General features: G+C 46.8%; 1 protein-coding gene, 1 non-coding gene and 1 pseudogene across 2 annotated transcripts in view; 1 reads left to right on the forward strand and 2 right to left on the reverse strand.

Moving 5' to 3' along the window:
* Window positions 1-3,204: 3,204 nt before the first annotated feature.
* On the reverse strand, window positions 3,205-3,278 carry TRNAI-AAU (transfer RNA isoleucine (anticodon AAU)). The gene has a single exon. It is a non-coding gene; the product is annotated as a tRNA-Ile (tRNA).
* An 8,901-nt stretch (window positions 3,279-12,179) lies between these two features.
* LOC124512421 (60S ribosomal protein L26-like) lies at window positions 12,180-12,641 on the reverse strand (annotated as a pseudogene).
* Window positions 12,642-14,002: 1,361 nt separating this feature from the next.
* MOK (MOK protein kinase) overlaps window positions 14,003-15,688 on the forward strand; it is a 60,990-nt gene continuing 59,304 nt past the window's right edge. The window contains exon 1 of the mRNA XM_047079813.1: window positions 14,003-14,196. Within this exon, the coding sequence (XP_046935769.1) occupies window positions 14,003-14,196 (194 nt within the window). The remainder of the gene's footprint in view (window positions 14,197-15,688) is intronic.

Below are 15,688 nucleotides of genomic sequence, written 5' to 3' on the forward strand. Positions count from 1 at the left end.
TCCCAGGCGGAGGTCTCCGGAGTTCCAGAGCCCCTTAGCCTGTCCAAAAGTTCACACTATCCAAAAGTTCTCGACGTCATGTGCACTAGAGTGCATTAGTCCCACGTTCTGCTTAATATAGATCCAGCAGGGGATCCAAAGTGTGCTCCCCTTTTTTAAAGTAATGAGTTTTATTTCATTTATTTTTAAATGTTTATTTATTTTGAGACAGAAAGAGGGAGCGGGCGGGGGAGGGGCAGAGAGAGGGGGAGAGAGGATCCCAAGCAGGCTCTGGGCTGTCAGTGTGAAGAAACAGAGGCAGGGCTCAATCTCCTGAATCCTGAGATCCTGACCTGAGCGGATAACGACTGAGCCACCCAGGCGCCCGTATTTTATTTTTTTAAATAGGCTCCACACCCAACCTGGGGCCTGACCTCACGGCCCTGAGATCAAGAGTCGCAGCTCCACCACCTGAGCCAGCCAGGCGCCCCTGAGGTGCGCATTTTTAACAAATGTGCGCCCTAAATTGTTCCCAGGTCGATACATCCACCCATACTGGATGCACCTTAAGGGCCAAGATGATGCTTGTGCTCAGCACAAGCGCCAGCTCAGATCAGGGAATGAATGATGCATGGATGAATGTGACCGAAGGAAGGGAGGGAGGGAGGGAGGGAGGGAGGAAGGACGGACCTCCCCACCCCCACACTTCAGTCCCATCCATCATAGCTCTACCACTCCCTCTTCTTCAGCCCAACCTTTCCATTCCCCCTCCTCTTCACTCTACTGGCTCTGTGCATCCTTCCCATCCAGTCTTGTAGCTGCTCGTGTACGTGTGTTTCTCAGCTCCCCTCCCCAGAGAGGACAGTAGGGCCATTGGTCAACGGTTATTAAGCATCTGCTGGGTAAGTCACCGTGCTTGCCTTGGGACCGTCCTGCCCTCTGTATACAGTCCAGGCAGCAGCAGGAGGAGGAGGAGGAAACTGGTGTTTACGGTATAATATGATGAGTGCCTTGATGCCCATAAAAGGGGGGAGCCTGGGGAGCCAGGCTGATGTCCGCGAAGGTTCTGGTAGACTTTCTGATCATTTTTCTCTCCACGCGGTCATCATCATCATAGTCAATACTCACGCTGGATTCACTAAGCTCCCAACAGTGTTCTAACAATTCATTAATAGCCTCACTAAGGAGTGGCCAGAGGGGAGATCAAATTTGTGGAATTTGTTTCAATTCCTTCATCCTTCTTTCTTTAACTTTGAAATAAGACCTTCTCATTCTCACATCCTCAGATGTCAGAAAGGTCCTCTCTGACCCCTAAGCCAAGAACTGCCCTCTTCATTTAGAACAGAGTACTCCATTTCATGATGTTTTTGAGCCTGTTGGGGGAGAGGAGATTTTTCTTCTACGCTCTTAGGTTCAGTTGTTAGGGGCCTGTGAATTAAGGTGACAAAAGACGGATTAACAAAAGAAAAGACAAAATTTAATCATGCATTTTTATTAATGTACCTACGGAATTCACATAAAAATGTGACTCACAGAGAAAGTTAGACGTGGGACCTATATACCATCTTAATAGGAGAAGAGAAGCAGGGGAAGAGCACTCGTGGAAAAACAAATGCCTTTTAAGAAAGATAAATGGACCCTTACCAGAGTAGATGGGAGATATGACAGCTTTGTGACAATGCCTGTATGGGTGTGATTCCAACTGCTCTCCTGTGACAAGAGTCCACCTTTCCTGATCGGTCCCAGGGAAGGGAATTTATGACAAATGAATCCTTCTGAATTTTTTGGGAAGGCTCTACTTTTAGGCAGATAAGACTTTTCAGTTCAAATGCCTCCTGCTCAAAATAATTTTTATGCCACACAGGTGTATTCTGGACCCCTTCCAGCCTTGTTTGGGACAGTGTGCTGCCCTGAGGACAGCAATCTCAGCTGGCTCCTCTTCTGCCAGGTCCCTGCATCTAACAAGGTACCCAACACAGGTATCCAAGGTGTGACGTCCAAACGGTCTATACTCAGTGTCAAGAGCCCCGGGTTCTCCTTCCTCTTTGGAAGAACAAGGGTCCCATCGCTGGCATTTAATGAGTGCTTTCACTACACACTGAGCACTTGCCAAGGGCTTTATGACTCTGGTCTACGGACTTGAGCTGTTACTGAGTTATACCAGAGCTTAACACATATGTGAGAAAAAGAGTGAATGTTTAGCAGATGTTCTCATTGGATACTTTTCAAACATGGCTAGAGCTCCTACTAGACCCTGATATAAGATGGCATTAGCCCTAAAATAACTGGCTTTTGTGTTAAACCACACATGCCTGAATACTTGCGGAGACTTGAACCACGAGTGAGAAATTCACCCGGTTGCCTTCTGGCTGCAAATGGCAGAACCAAGAGGAAAAACTACGGAGCCTAAGATCTCTCTGAAAAGGAAGAAAGTAGCAAGAGAAGGTTTCCAGATGCTTCCACAACTGTGTCTCACTAAAGACATGACAGGTGTTGGCTGGTCATTGGCTCCATGGGGGTTGGGGTTTGTCTTCTACTGTTCTGCTTCTAGAATCGCGAAGGGCCTGCAGTAGGAAGGCGCTCCCTAAGCATTTGTGGAATGAATTAAGTCCAGACCCGGATTTTCTATTTTTTTTTTTCAACGTTTATTTATTTTTGGGACAGAGAGAGACAGAGCATGAACGGGGGAGGTGCAGAGAGAGAGGGAGACACAGAATCGGAAACAGGCTCCAGGCTCCGAGCCATCAGCCCAGAGCCCGACGCGGGGCTCGAACCCACGGACCGCGAGATCGTGACCTGGCTGAAGTCGGCCGCTTAACCGACTGCGCCACCCAGGCGCCCCCAGACCCGGATTTTCAATTCTAAGAACTCCATGAAAATCGGGGACTCCACCGACAGTCCTCAGAAGCTCTGCATTAGGAAGCAACTGGCAGCGGCATCTGAGAGCATCCTAAACAAACAAACAAACAAACAAACCAAGGACAGCTGCTGGTGCGCACAGCGGGCGGGGACTTGGAGGGACGAACTTGCGCGGGATCCTGCCCCTTTCTCCCCAGTGGCTGCCTGCGCCAACTTCGGGGCCGAATCCAGAACGATTCTGCGGCTCGCCGCTCACAGCCCTGGAAAGCCATGTTTAAACAAACAAAAAGTAATAATAATAACAATAAATAAAATGAAGTAAAAAAAAAAAAAGGGGGGGGAGCGGAGAAAAAAAGCTTCTTCTTGTGGCCCGTACGGGGATCGAACCCGCGACCTTGGCGTTATTAGCACCACGCTCTAACCAACTGAGCTAACCGGCCACTTGACGTTTAGGCGCCTCCGTTAAGTCTATGAGGTTTCTACGCCTGCGCGGGGCCGCCGGCGGACTTCGAGCCTTCAACTCTCTCTGCAACTGTCGTCATTCCCGCTGTCATCCCTATTGGCCAGAAGAAAACACAGAGCCTCTTTAGAGAATAAAGTGGCTCCTTACCACGAATCGAAGGTTTTCACGGGGGAATGCAAATTATACATGGGATGCTTGGCTCAGGAGTAGGATTTTCAAACACTGCAACTCAATGCTTTTTTTTATGTATCTCGAGAATCCTTCCGGCGTGGAAACTTCGTGTATCAAGAGCTTTGGTGTGGCTAAATAAAGCTTAGAGAATGCAGAAAACCAGATAGAGAACAAAAGAACCACCGAATCCCCCACCGCCCCCAAACAACGGCAGCGTTGGTTGGTATCGTTCCTGACAATCCTTTTTCACTGCATAGGTTTATTTAAAAATATATATTTGGCATTCAGTTCGACCTTGTTAAAAAAGAATATGATCTTTTATCTTACTTTTTTGTACTTAATATTCTACCATTATCATACCCCTAAGCAATTGCAAATGTCATTTTTTACATGTTTCCTTAGGTGGATAAGCCATTGTTCCCCCCCACCCCCCGCAAATGTCTTCATTTTGCCCTCTCTTGTTTGATGTCTGGCAAATGTCTTCATTTTGCCCTCTCTTGTTTGATGTCTGGCAAATGTCTTCATTTTTTTGATGTCTGGCAAATGTCTTCATTTTGCCCTCTCTTGTTAACTAGCACATGATTAAATCATGAAGCAGTTGCTGGGTGGGCAACGGGTAGTACCCACTCCAAAGGGTTAGTGTCTGAAAAGATACTGTCCCCCGGGGGGCTTTTTGGTCTCTGAGTCCCTGACCTCCTGTGCTCTGGGAGTAGGAGAAGGGAGCCCCAGCTTTTCACATTGTCCCTCTGGTCTGATTACTCAAAAAAAAAAAAAGCGGATTATCATCAACGTCCCTTGTTGCAAACAGCAGAAGCCCAGTCTAGCTGATCTTAACAGAACAGATGTTATTAAAAGGAGGTGTTGAGTCAGGTTTAGTCAACACCTACTCATTAAGCCTGGCAGTGCCCTAACCGCAGGGAATCAGCTGTGAGCCAAGCAGACCTGATCCTGTCCTCACCAAGCCCACAGTTTAGCAAAGACAGGTGCTAAGTTAGTATGGGTGGAGACACTCAGGCATCGCGCTGAGTGTAGGTAAACAGTGCCAGGGGTGGAAGTTTGGGGCAGGTTTTTGAAGACTGGGAAACTTGACTGCATTCTGAAGGTCAAGGATGGGCAAGTATAGGTCCAAACAGGTAGAGCGCTCTGGGTAAAGTGAAGTGTCTGCAACCCTGTCCATTTTGCTTGTCGCTGAATGTCCCGCGCCTAGCACACTCTCTGGAATAATAGGAGTGTAATAAATAGGAGTCAGGGGCGCCTGGGTGGCTCAGTCAGGAGGGCATGTGACTCTTGATCTTGGGGTCATGAGCTTGAGCCCTGCATGGGGGGTAGATTATACTTAAATAATAATAATAAATAGGAGTCAGATGAATGAATGAGCTAATTGCAAAATCACATTTTAAATTTTTTTTTTCAACGTTTATTTATTTTTGGGACAGAGAGAGACAGAGCATGAACGGGGGAGGGGCAGAGAGAGAGGGAGACACAGAATCGGAAACAGGCTCCAGGCTCCGAGCCATCCGCCCAGAGCCTGACGCGGGGCTCGAACTCACGGACCGCGAGATCGTGACCTGGCTGAAGTCGGACGCTTAACCGACTGCGCCACCCAGGCGCCCCGCAAAATCACATTTTAAAACATATCAGATCAAGTACTTTCTCTGTTCAAACCCTCCCCTCCTGGCCCAGCCCTGTTCGGGCTGCCAGATTTAGCCGCCCTAAATAATTTAGTGTATGTCCCAGACAATATGTAGTTGTTTATCTACATAAACACCTCAAGTTCACCTTTAACTGCCCATCCTGTGCCTACGTGGCAACCCCCCACGCAGAATAACACCCATCCGAAAGACCCCGACCTAACCTGCTCCCCTTCCCGGTGCCCCCTGACACAGCCCCATCACCCTCCTTCCTGAATCTTGCTCGCCAGGCCACGCTCCGGCCCTGGGGCTTCTACACTTCTGTTCCCTCTTCCTGGACCCTCTTCCCCCAGACACTGCCAAGGCTCTCTCCCTCGTGTCCTCATGTCTATGCGTAAATGTCACATATTCAGCGAGGCTTCCCTGACCCCCCTGTTTAAAATCGCAACCCGCATTCAGAATTCCCTGCTTTTTCCTGCTTCATATTTCGTCCGGAGCTTTCTTAATTTCGTGACTGCAGGAGGGCAGCAACTTGTATTTTGCACCTGCAGCACCTAGAAGTGACTGGCACATAGTAGATGGTCGATCCAGGTTTGTCGAAGTTGACAGATCATCCCTTAGAGGTCTAGACCTGACACAAGCCAGGCAGAATTGAGGGCTCGTTTCCTGAGTGGGCGGGCTCCAATCCCCCGGGGCAGAGGGAGCCGGCGTGCCCACGGTGGGGGAGACGCAGTGACTGAACGCAGACGGTAGGGGGCACCCGAGACCTAGGCGTCCGCTGAGCACCTGGCCGCCAGCGCGCCTCCTACCCCGGGTGTGTGCGGACTCCTCTGGATGTCTCCTGCCAATTCGGACTCCATCTTACAGTTCCTGCAAGACAAACAGGTCCTAGTTTTCATTCTTTGAGTTAGGAAAATGCAGACTCATACATGACCAGCACCAGGTGATGCTGCGTTATTACTCAGGTTTTTCAGTGTCTGAGGGGTGCTTTTGTGCATGCAGCTTGGATTCTAAATAGTCCATTTGCTTTAAACCCAACTGGTAAAATTCGTCATTGTTTATAAATTGGAAACTTCGGTATGAACATAAAGACATACTGTATTCGTTTCCCAGGGTTGCATCAATAAAACACAAACTGGGTGACTTAAGAGAAACTTATTCTCTCAAGTTCTGGAAGCCAGAAGTCCAAGACCAAGGTGTCCTCAGTGTTGGTTCCTTCCAAGGGCTCTGAGGAAGAATCTGTTCCGTGCCTCTCTCTCCTCTCTCTCCCAGCTTCTGGTGGTTTGTTAGCAATCTTCGGTGTTCTTTTGCTCGTGGAAACCACACTCTGATCTTGGCCTCCATCACCACATTCGTGGATCTCAAGTTCCCGGAAGAGTGCCTGGTGCAAGGTCAATTTGTTGAATTAATGTTAAATTCATTGTGTGTTAAGTTCATTCTGTTAGACCTTTTGATTCAGAAACATGCCCTTCCATTCTTTTTTTAAATGTTTATTATTAGAGAGAGAGAGAGAGAGAGAGAGAGAGAGAGAGACAGAGCACGAGTGGGGGAGGGGCAGAGAGAGAGGAAGACACAGAATCCGAAGCAGGCTCCAGGCTCCGAGCTGTCAGCACAGAGCCAGACACAAGGCTTGAACTCACAGACTGTGAGGTCATGACCTGAGCTGAAGTCGGCTGCCCAACCGACTGTGCCACCCAGGTGCCCCATGCCCTTCCATTCTTGGCAACATTTCAGAGGAAGAATGTTTCCAAGGGAGATTTGATAATCTCCTCTTACCTTTTTCTGGAACATCATTCTTCAGAGGTCAAAACTTCGGAGTTGAATCTCTAACTTTCTTCTCTTTTCTTTGGTCCAGGCCTAGGTCTATTGTCTATTTCCTGAACAATTTCCTTGAACTGTCTTCCAACCTTCTTTTTATATTTTTTATTTTGACTTGGAGCCCTGGAGCCCACAGACAAGGACAGAGCAAAACACTTTGAATGTTGAAGCTGAATTCTTGCCAATCAATTCTGGAAAAAAAGAAAGAAAGCAAGCAGGGGCGGGGTGGGGAGGCAGGAATAAAATGCTTCATTGTACAATATGTACTATGTCAAAACTGTTAGACAACACAAAGGAAAAATAGACAAACATAAGGATTTTTCAGATGTTGCTTCTAATTTGCTATAACAAATCAGTTGGTTCCAGAGACTTTTTAAAAATGTCCTTTCTTAAAGCATGTACATTAATTGCAAAGCTTTAAAAAAGGTCTCTTTTAGATGCAAGGGAGCTGTAGAAGCACAGGGAGTTGGAAGTTACAGATTTGGGTCTGAGCCCAGGATGGCCACTGGCGAGTGGGTGACTTTGGCAAAGGCCTCTCTGGGTCTCCACCAACAGGCCACCTGGGTTTCTACAACCTTATCAGGCTACCTGCTTAATTCCTCCCCATCAACGGTTAAAGTTTGTCCTGGATGTTCAACAATCATTGAAAATCAGGCTCGCCCTTGTCAAAAAAGAAGGAATAACAGTAGGTGACAGTGGATGATGCCTTTTGATTAGTCAACATTTACTGAGCATGTGGGCAAAAATCAAGCAGTATTGTATAGTGTCACAGACATCTGACTTCATCTGCACAACCGCCCTTTGGAGTGGGTGCTTTTAACCCCATGCTACAGAAATGAGAAAATGGTGGTCCAGTGATTGGACAGGGGTTCCCTGGTGTGATTTTCCTCTCTATGACTTTAAGGGTTGAATTTTAATTCTTTCCGTTCTCCTCTTAGGAAACCTCTTCTTAAGCTTTATAAGATATCTGTTGTTCCAAATGCCTTCTTCTCAGAGATGTGCATAGACTCTCTGAGTCGGAAGTTTATCTATTTTTGTGTTCACATCACACATTACACCCTTGGTTAGTTACCATTTTTCATGTTAATTTGAGTGGCCAATATTCTTGTGCTCTTTATTTTATATCCCTGTTAGCTTCGTTTCCTCTGAGATATATTTATTATTTTCTAAAATGAATCTAATTTCTAATATCTTCAGGTGGATTTGTATCTGCCCACCTTACCAGTGTTAACACATTTGAAATTTCTGTCATCTCTAATTTTTCTAACTTCTGCCTATTTCCTGGTTGGAACACTTATTAAGATGCTCAGCAGAAGAACACATTTTTTTTTTAATTTTTTTTAACGTTTATTTATTTTTGAGACAGAGAGAGACAGAGCATGAACGGGGGAGGGTCAGAGAGAGGGAGACACAGAATCCGAAACAGGCTCCAGGCTCCGAGTTGTCAGCACAGAGCCCGACGCGGGGCTCGAACTCACGGACTGTGAGATTGTGACCTGAGCCGAAGTCGGCCGCTCAACCAACTGAGCCACCCAGGCGCCCCAGAACACATATCTTTTATTAAAAATTTTTTCAATTTTTAATGTTTATTTTTGAGAGAGAAAGAAAGAGAGAGAGAGAGAGAGAGAGAGAGAGAGAGAGAGAGAGACACCGGGTGGGGGGGGGTGGCAGAGAGAGGGAGACACAGAATCCGAAGCAGGCTTCAGGCTCTGAGCTGTCAGCACAGAGCCTGATGTGGGGCTCAAATCCACAAACCGGGAGATCATGACCTGAGCCATAGTCAGACGCTTAACCAACTGAGCCCCCCAGGCGCCCCAGGACACATAACTTTTAAACACAGCCTCATGGCTGAATCTCTTGACATTGGAAAATAGGGAAAAGCTAATGCTAGGATACGGGCTGAACTGTGCAAGGAACAGTTTTAGAATGAACCAAAAAGCTCCAGTGGCTGTCATTAGGTAGTGTTCGAGCAGTTTCCAAGGGGGAGCTCTAAGGTACAGGGTGGTTCCATTTTGCAAGCATCCTTTGAGTATGTCGTAGAGCCTGGCTGCTGTCTCTGTGTGCTGGACAGGTGAAGGGCTCGTGACCCATTGTTTCTTAGCGGTCAATTCTTCTCCTTGTCATTTAGGGCACAAATGGTCCAGGGAAGCAGGTGACCAGCCCACACAGACACAAACCAAGAAGACGGACGCCCAGGCGTGGTGTTTGAGAATGTTTCAATAGGGAGACACGGATCCACAGCAATTGCTTTTTTCGAAGTAGCGTTTCCTAGTCTGTTTAGAATTAAAGAAAGAGCGAGGACTTATCTAGGCCAGTGGTCCTCAAACTATGGTCACTGGTGCAGCAGCAGCATCACCTGGGATCCTGTTAGAGATGCAAATTATTGAGCCCCACCCCAGAATTACAGGTGAGAAATTTTGGGAGTGGGGCGTGGCAACCTGGGTTCAACAAATCACAATCACCTGAAGGCAGGTGATTTTGGGTGCCGCTAAAGCTTAAGAATCACTGCTCTAGGCAAAACCTTTCACAAGTCCCCCTTCTGTAAACTTCCTGCTAAGGTACCCCATTTGTATCCTTTGATCTTTCATTCTGGAGGCCCTTTCCCACCCCCCCCACCCCCCCGGGCGTTCACACACCAGGTGCAGGTTGCATGCCAGGGTGGTGGGCTGGACCAGCTGGTGAGGGTTGAAGTCCAGCCGCCCCTGCGTGCCTGGGTAAGCACACTGGTCTTTACAGTGTCACTACCCGGAGCCACTCATCCATGATGAAAATGAGCAGAAGATCCCGCAGCCATGGCAATCACAAACAATAGGGCTGGGGCTCACCTGCCAAAATGCATTCACCTGTTCATCTATTTAACAGGAACTCAGTGACTATCCGGTAACATCCTTTGCCTGCAGGGAAGATAAGAGGTGGGCGGCCCAAGGAGCTTAGAACCTAAGGGGCAGAAGAAGCATATGAAAAGAGGGGCGCCTGGGTGGCTCAGCTGGTTAAGTGTCTGCCTTTGGCTCAGGTCACGATCTCCCAGGCTGTGGGTTCAAGCCCTTCGTCGGGTTCTGTGCTGACAGCTCAAAGCCTGGAGCCCGCTTCGGATTCTGTGCCTCCCTCTCTTTGCCCCTCCCCCGCTTGCACGTTCTCTCTCTGAAAAAAACATTAAAAAGAAAAAAAAGCGTATGAAAGAGACAGAAAGATAAATGTGACAAAGTCCCAAGATAGAGGGAAAGGCCACAAGGAGACAGGGAGAGATCAAATCCCAGTGGCCTACAGGAATTAGATGTGGGTTTTCAGAGCTAACAAAGATAGCACCATTAACAGCAGCACCAGCAAAAAGCACCCTTCGTGGTTTTTTCAATTTATTTTGAGATAAAATTCACATATTTTTTTTTAAATTTTTTTTTCAACGTTTTTATTTATTTTTGGGACAGAGAGAGACAGAGCATGAATTGGGGAGGGGCAGAGAGAGAGGGAGACACAGAATCGGAAACAGGCTCCAGGCTCCGAGCCATCAGCCCAGAGCCCGACGCGGGGCTTGAACTCACGGACCGCGAGATCGTGACCTGGCTGAAGTCGGACGCTTAACCGACTGCGCCACCCAGGCGCCCCTCACATATTTTTTTAAAGTGTATTCATTTGAGAGAGACAGAGAGAGCATGAGCAGGGGAGGGGCAGACACAGAGAATCCCAAGCAGCATCGAGAATCCCCTCGACATCAGCACAGAGCCCAAGGTGAGGCTCAACCCCACAAACCGTGAGATCACGAGCTGACCTGAGATCAAGAGTCCGATGTTCAACTGACTGAAGCACCCAGGTGCCCCCACCTACCATTCTTAACCATTTAATATGTACAATTCAGTAATTATTACAAAGTTGTGCAACCATCACCACAATCGAATTCCAGAACATTGTCATCACCACAGAAAGAAACCCTGTCTCCATGAGCAGTCCTTCTCCTCTCCCTCCCCCAGCCCTTGGGCAACCACTAATCTACTTTCTGTCTCTACGGGATTTGCCTATTCTGGACATTTCCGATAAATGGAATCCTACAATACACACGTGGCTTTTAGTGTGTGGCTTCTTCCACTTAGCATCATGTGGCTGCTTAATGGGAGCAGGGCTTCCTTCTGGGGTGATTGGGCTATTTCCAAACTAGATAGAGGTGATGGCTGCACAACACCGTGAATGTACTAAATGTCGCACTTTAAAGCGGTTAATTCTATGTCATGTGAACTTGACTCAGCTTTTTAAAAAGAAGTTAAAGATTTCAGAGTAGATGCCCTTGACCCCAAAGCTCCACTTTAGGAATTTCTCCTCTGGGTACACATGGACATATAGGAAATTATGTATTTACAGGGTTGATCACTGCAGCAGTGTTTGAAAGATGGGACTAATAATAATATATTAATGTAAATTATAATTTTGTTAATTAAATATATGTCAAGTATATTTAAGACGTTATTTGAGGAAGAAGAAATAACTTTCTAAACCAAAATGAATTCAGGCCCAAAGACGTGAAAGGAAGATAGGATGGGCAAAGGTGTGGGCCTGAAGATTTCAGGTGGGGGGAGATTGTGTATGGGGTGAGAAATGTGGATTTATCTTATAAATGACAGACAGGCACCTGTAGAGACTTGGTCAGACTAGGGCTGGAAGGAGGCTGGAACCAGCAAAAGGTAAGGTGGGTAGAAAAAGGAGGAGGGGTGTGCAGGAAACTGAGGTGTCTTGTGGGACTGGGAGGAAGAGAATATTGAGGGTAGAGTGCACCCGGGCAGGTGGTTTGCCCCCTGCTGAGGTGGGATCCAGAGGGCAGGGGGCGGGTGAAAGTGGCCTAGGCCAACAGTGGAAGCATTCGGGGCTCATGTGCAGTGGCTTAGAGAGGAGAAAGCTGCCAGCCAATGGAGAAGAGATTATGTCCTCAGGGGAGGACAGCAGAAAAGGATTGGGAACCATAAAGAAGTTAAAAATTGCACATTGTTATGTTTTGATCTTTTCCTGAGTGGCTTTTTTTTTTTCCATTGTAACAGTTTGTGTGTTTTTTTTTTTTTTAACGTTTATTTATTCTTGAGAGACAGAGAGAGAGCACAAGTTGGGGAGGGGCAGAGAGAGAGGGGGGCACAGAATCCGAAGCAGGCTCCAGGCTCTGAGCTGTCAGCACAGAGCCCAATGCAGGGCTTGAACGCACAAACTGTGAGATCATGATCTCAGCCAAAGTCGGAGGCTTAACTGACTGAGCCACCCAGGCGCCCCCATAACAGTTTTTATTAAATGTCGTATATAAGATTACTTTGTTCCTGTGTCTTTTTGATTGTTTCTTCCTTATATTTGCCCCTTTCCTTTCCAACTTAGTGAGACGTGGCTTTGCATTCAAGGGTATTTTTGGGTCTTTGTCCAGTTTCAGTCTAGTGATGACCACCTCGCTGGGTGGATGCCCACGTGGACAGTCGTGCCATTTGCCTTCTCTCGCTGTACTCGTTCAGTGTAGATGACGTGAATTTCTTCCTGTAAGCCTGGACGACTTTGCCAATTTGCCGACCTTTGTCGTGTCCTCACCCAACCTGTACTTCATCATCCTTCCGGATGGGCATGGATCCAACGTAGTACTTCTGTCTCAGCTCTTTGGAAAGAGGGGAAGACATAAATTTCCTGCGAATGTGGGAAGGTGCACTGAAATGCCGGGTATGGTTCTTGCTCCGGTCAGAAGTCACAAACGGATTGAACTTCATTTTGGTTGCAGTCGGCAGGCCAAAGCTTGCCTGCTGCGGTTCCAGCAATGGTAGCAAAGGGGAAGAGATGAATGGCTTCTTAATCTTTGTAGACATCCTGTGTCCCATGCAAATGTGTGTGGGGGGGAGGGAATTCAGGTATAGATCTTTCTGTGTTGGCACAGTATTTTTGGAGAATTATTTCACATCAGCCCACAATTAAATTATCGATGCCTTATGACCTATCAACTCCAACAGAAACAGGCATATGTGTGCTCAAAGATACACACAAGGGTATTTTCTGAAGTATTGTTCGTAACAGTAAAAATAAGAAACATAAATAGGGAAATGGTTAAAAAATGAGAGTATATCCATACTGTGGAATATTATGCACCAGTTAAAAAGCACAGGGGAGCTCTCCATGTCCTAATATTAAAAGATGACTACGGTTTATTAAGTGGGGGAAATAAAAGCAAATTATAGAAGGATACCCATGATTTTCAATTGTGGGGAAAGTCTGTCCAAATTCATGCACAGAAATTCCCAAAAGATGCCACTCAACTGTTGCCAGTGGTTAATTCTGGGGAGGATGGGGAGTGAGAAGGATGTAAATGCTTCGAAGGGATTATTTCAAATTTTACTTGATATATTTCTGTATTTTGATTCCCCCCCCCAAAAGGACACGTTTTACTTCTTTAATTTCAAAAAGTAATTGGAAAAAATAGGAATACCTGACCTAAGGGAGTAGTTGTGGGGATGAAAAAAGCAAATACATGACAATGAGCTTCATAAAGCGCTACACCAGTACATATAGTTGTTATTTTTAGCGCACTGTTAGTTTCCGGAGGGCTAGTCACCTTTCGGTTATCAAGTCACCCTATTTGCACAGAGTTTATTCACATATTCATTCCTTCAACTTTACACTGCAATATAAGTGTCAGGAAGTCAGGGACCCTGTCCACACTGCCCTCCTTTATAGTCCCAAAGCCTGCAACAGTACCCTGGGCTCAATAAACGCTTGCTGAATTAAAAAGAAAAACTTACAAATGAACCTCTGTGTTCCAGACTAGATAGGAGATGATCAAGCGCAGGATGAGACGGCAAGGAACAGTATCAACTGACAGTTATTTAGCGCGTCCCCAGCCCAGTTCCAGCAATAGGTATCACATGGCTAAATTCTCAGGCAGGCTGGGAATAGCGATCCCGGAAGGTCGCCTGCACTCAGAGGCGGAGAATTGCTAACCAAAAGCGGCGAGGGAGGTTGCTTAGCAACCAGACTAAGGAGGCGGGCCGCACTGCGCACGCGTACACTTTGGACCGACAGATGCGGACGTGGTGTTTTGCGCACGCGCGGGAGGCGGCCTCTGGGCGTCCGGGGCCTGATGGTTGCTAGGGTGACAGCGATACAACATGGCGGCCGGATCCTAACGCTCTCTGTCGAGGAGCCAGCGCGGAGGTCCTGGTTCGGGACCCTGCCTCAGAGGAGTGGAAGCCAGGGGGCCTCCCTTTCTGCCCCTTTCTTCTCCGCCCAGTGTCGGCAAGGGCTTGTCGTCGGCTTCCGCATCCAGGATGAAGAGTGAGCGGGGCCGGGGAGGGGCGGGGACGCGAGGGCGAACGGCGGGGGTCGGGGGGTTGGGGTCTTGGGAGGGTACGAAGGGGCAGGGTCTGGTCACCAGGGTGGTGGGTCCACTCGGCAGGCCGGGAAGGCGCAGCGTGTGGGGACCCCGAACCTCCCGGGACTGTCAGAAGCCGGCGCCTCCGGGGGTTCGAGGCGGGCTTGGGGGCGGTGGGGTCTCAGAGCGATCCCCCCCCACCCCAGCCCCAGACCTCCCAGGCATATTTTGGTGTGGAGGTTATGTAACAAGTTTTGAAGGTTTTGTTGTTGTTGCACGCTGGACTGAAACTGGGATTCTTGAACATTCGGCAGTAAGGTAGTGAGCGGTTACTGTGCGGCTTTCTGCCCTGTAATGACATCGGTTTAGGGGAAAATGAGAGGAAAGATGGGCTATTTTATTTTTTTGGGTCAAACAGTAGTGTTTTTACTGGAACTATTTTTATAGGGATTTTGAAACAACCTTTTGGTGAAAGTGTTACTGGGAAGTTGGGAAATGAAGTGGTCGTCCTAGAAAATGTAACGGTAAAAATTTTACCTATGCTTGGATTCGTGGATTATGAGTAACTGAACTGCAACCAACTTGGATGGGCTTTTTTTTTTTCTTTTTTTTTTTTTTACACATTACTGTACAGATCTGTATTTCTGCTAGAGGTATGGAAAAATTCGGACCTCCTTTGCCGTGAAAAGATTTAATTACGTATACTTGCAATGTGAAATTTGCATTGTACTCTAAGTGTCCATTGGTAATTGATTATGGCATAAATTGTGAAACAAAGATATTTAAAATAATTTACCCCGTTCATACTTTACAAGACATTCTTATTTTCTTTGGGGCTATTGTTTACAGGTTTTTCTTTTTCATTAATGCACCCAAAGCTGTAGTTAGAACACAAGGCCTACAAAAGGCTTTATTTACATTTTTACTTATAGTGTGGACTCATATACACATATTTTTTTCCTTTTTTCCTTCCCAACTATTTACTGTCAGAATTTTGAATCTGTATGAAAGTTGCAAGAAGAATTCATTGACTGTTTATAAATCTTTCACCTAAATGCACCATTTTGCCTTTTGTGTGCCTGCTTACTTGCACACTCTAAATTATGTACAGTGTTTATTTCGCGGAGCGTTTTGCGTTAGTGCACATCAGTACTTTTCACCACTAATAATTCAGTGGGTATCTACTAAGAACAGTGACATTTTACATAATCACAGTACAAACAACATCTTGATATATATAGTACTCTTATCCAATATGCAGCCTATATTTCAAATTTTCCCAGTTATCCCAATAACATCCATTATAGGTGTTTTTATTTTTTCTGGCATCTAATCAAAAAGCACAAATCGCATTTTGTTGTCATATCTCTTTGGCCTCCTTTAAACTGGCACACTGTTCTGCCTTCTGTGTGTTTCATGACATTTTTTTAAGAATTCAGGCCATGGATTTTGCAG

The sequence above is a fragment of the Lynx rufus genome, unplaced genomic scaffold, assembly GCF_022079265.1.
Source record: "Lynx rufus isolate CCGP_SWC_20201006 ecotype Redwood Valley unplaced genomic scaffold, mLynRuf1.p SCAF_17, whole genome shotgun sequence".
In the NCBI taxonomy this organism is placed as follows: Eukaryota; Metazoa; Chordata; class Mammalia; order Carnivora; family Felidae; genus Lynx; species Lynx rufus.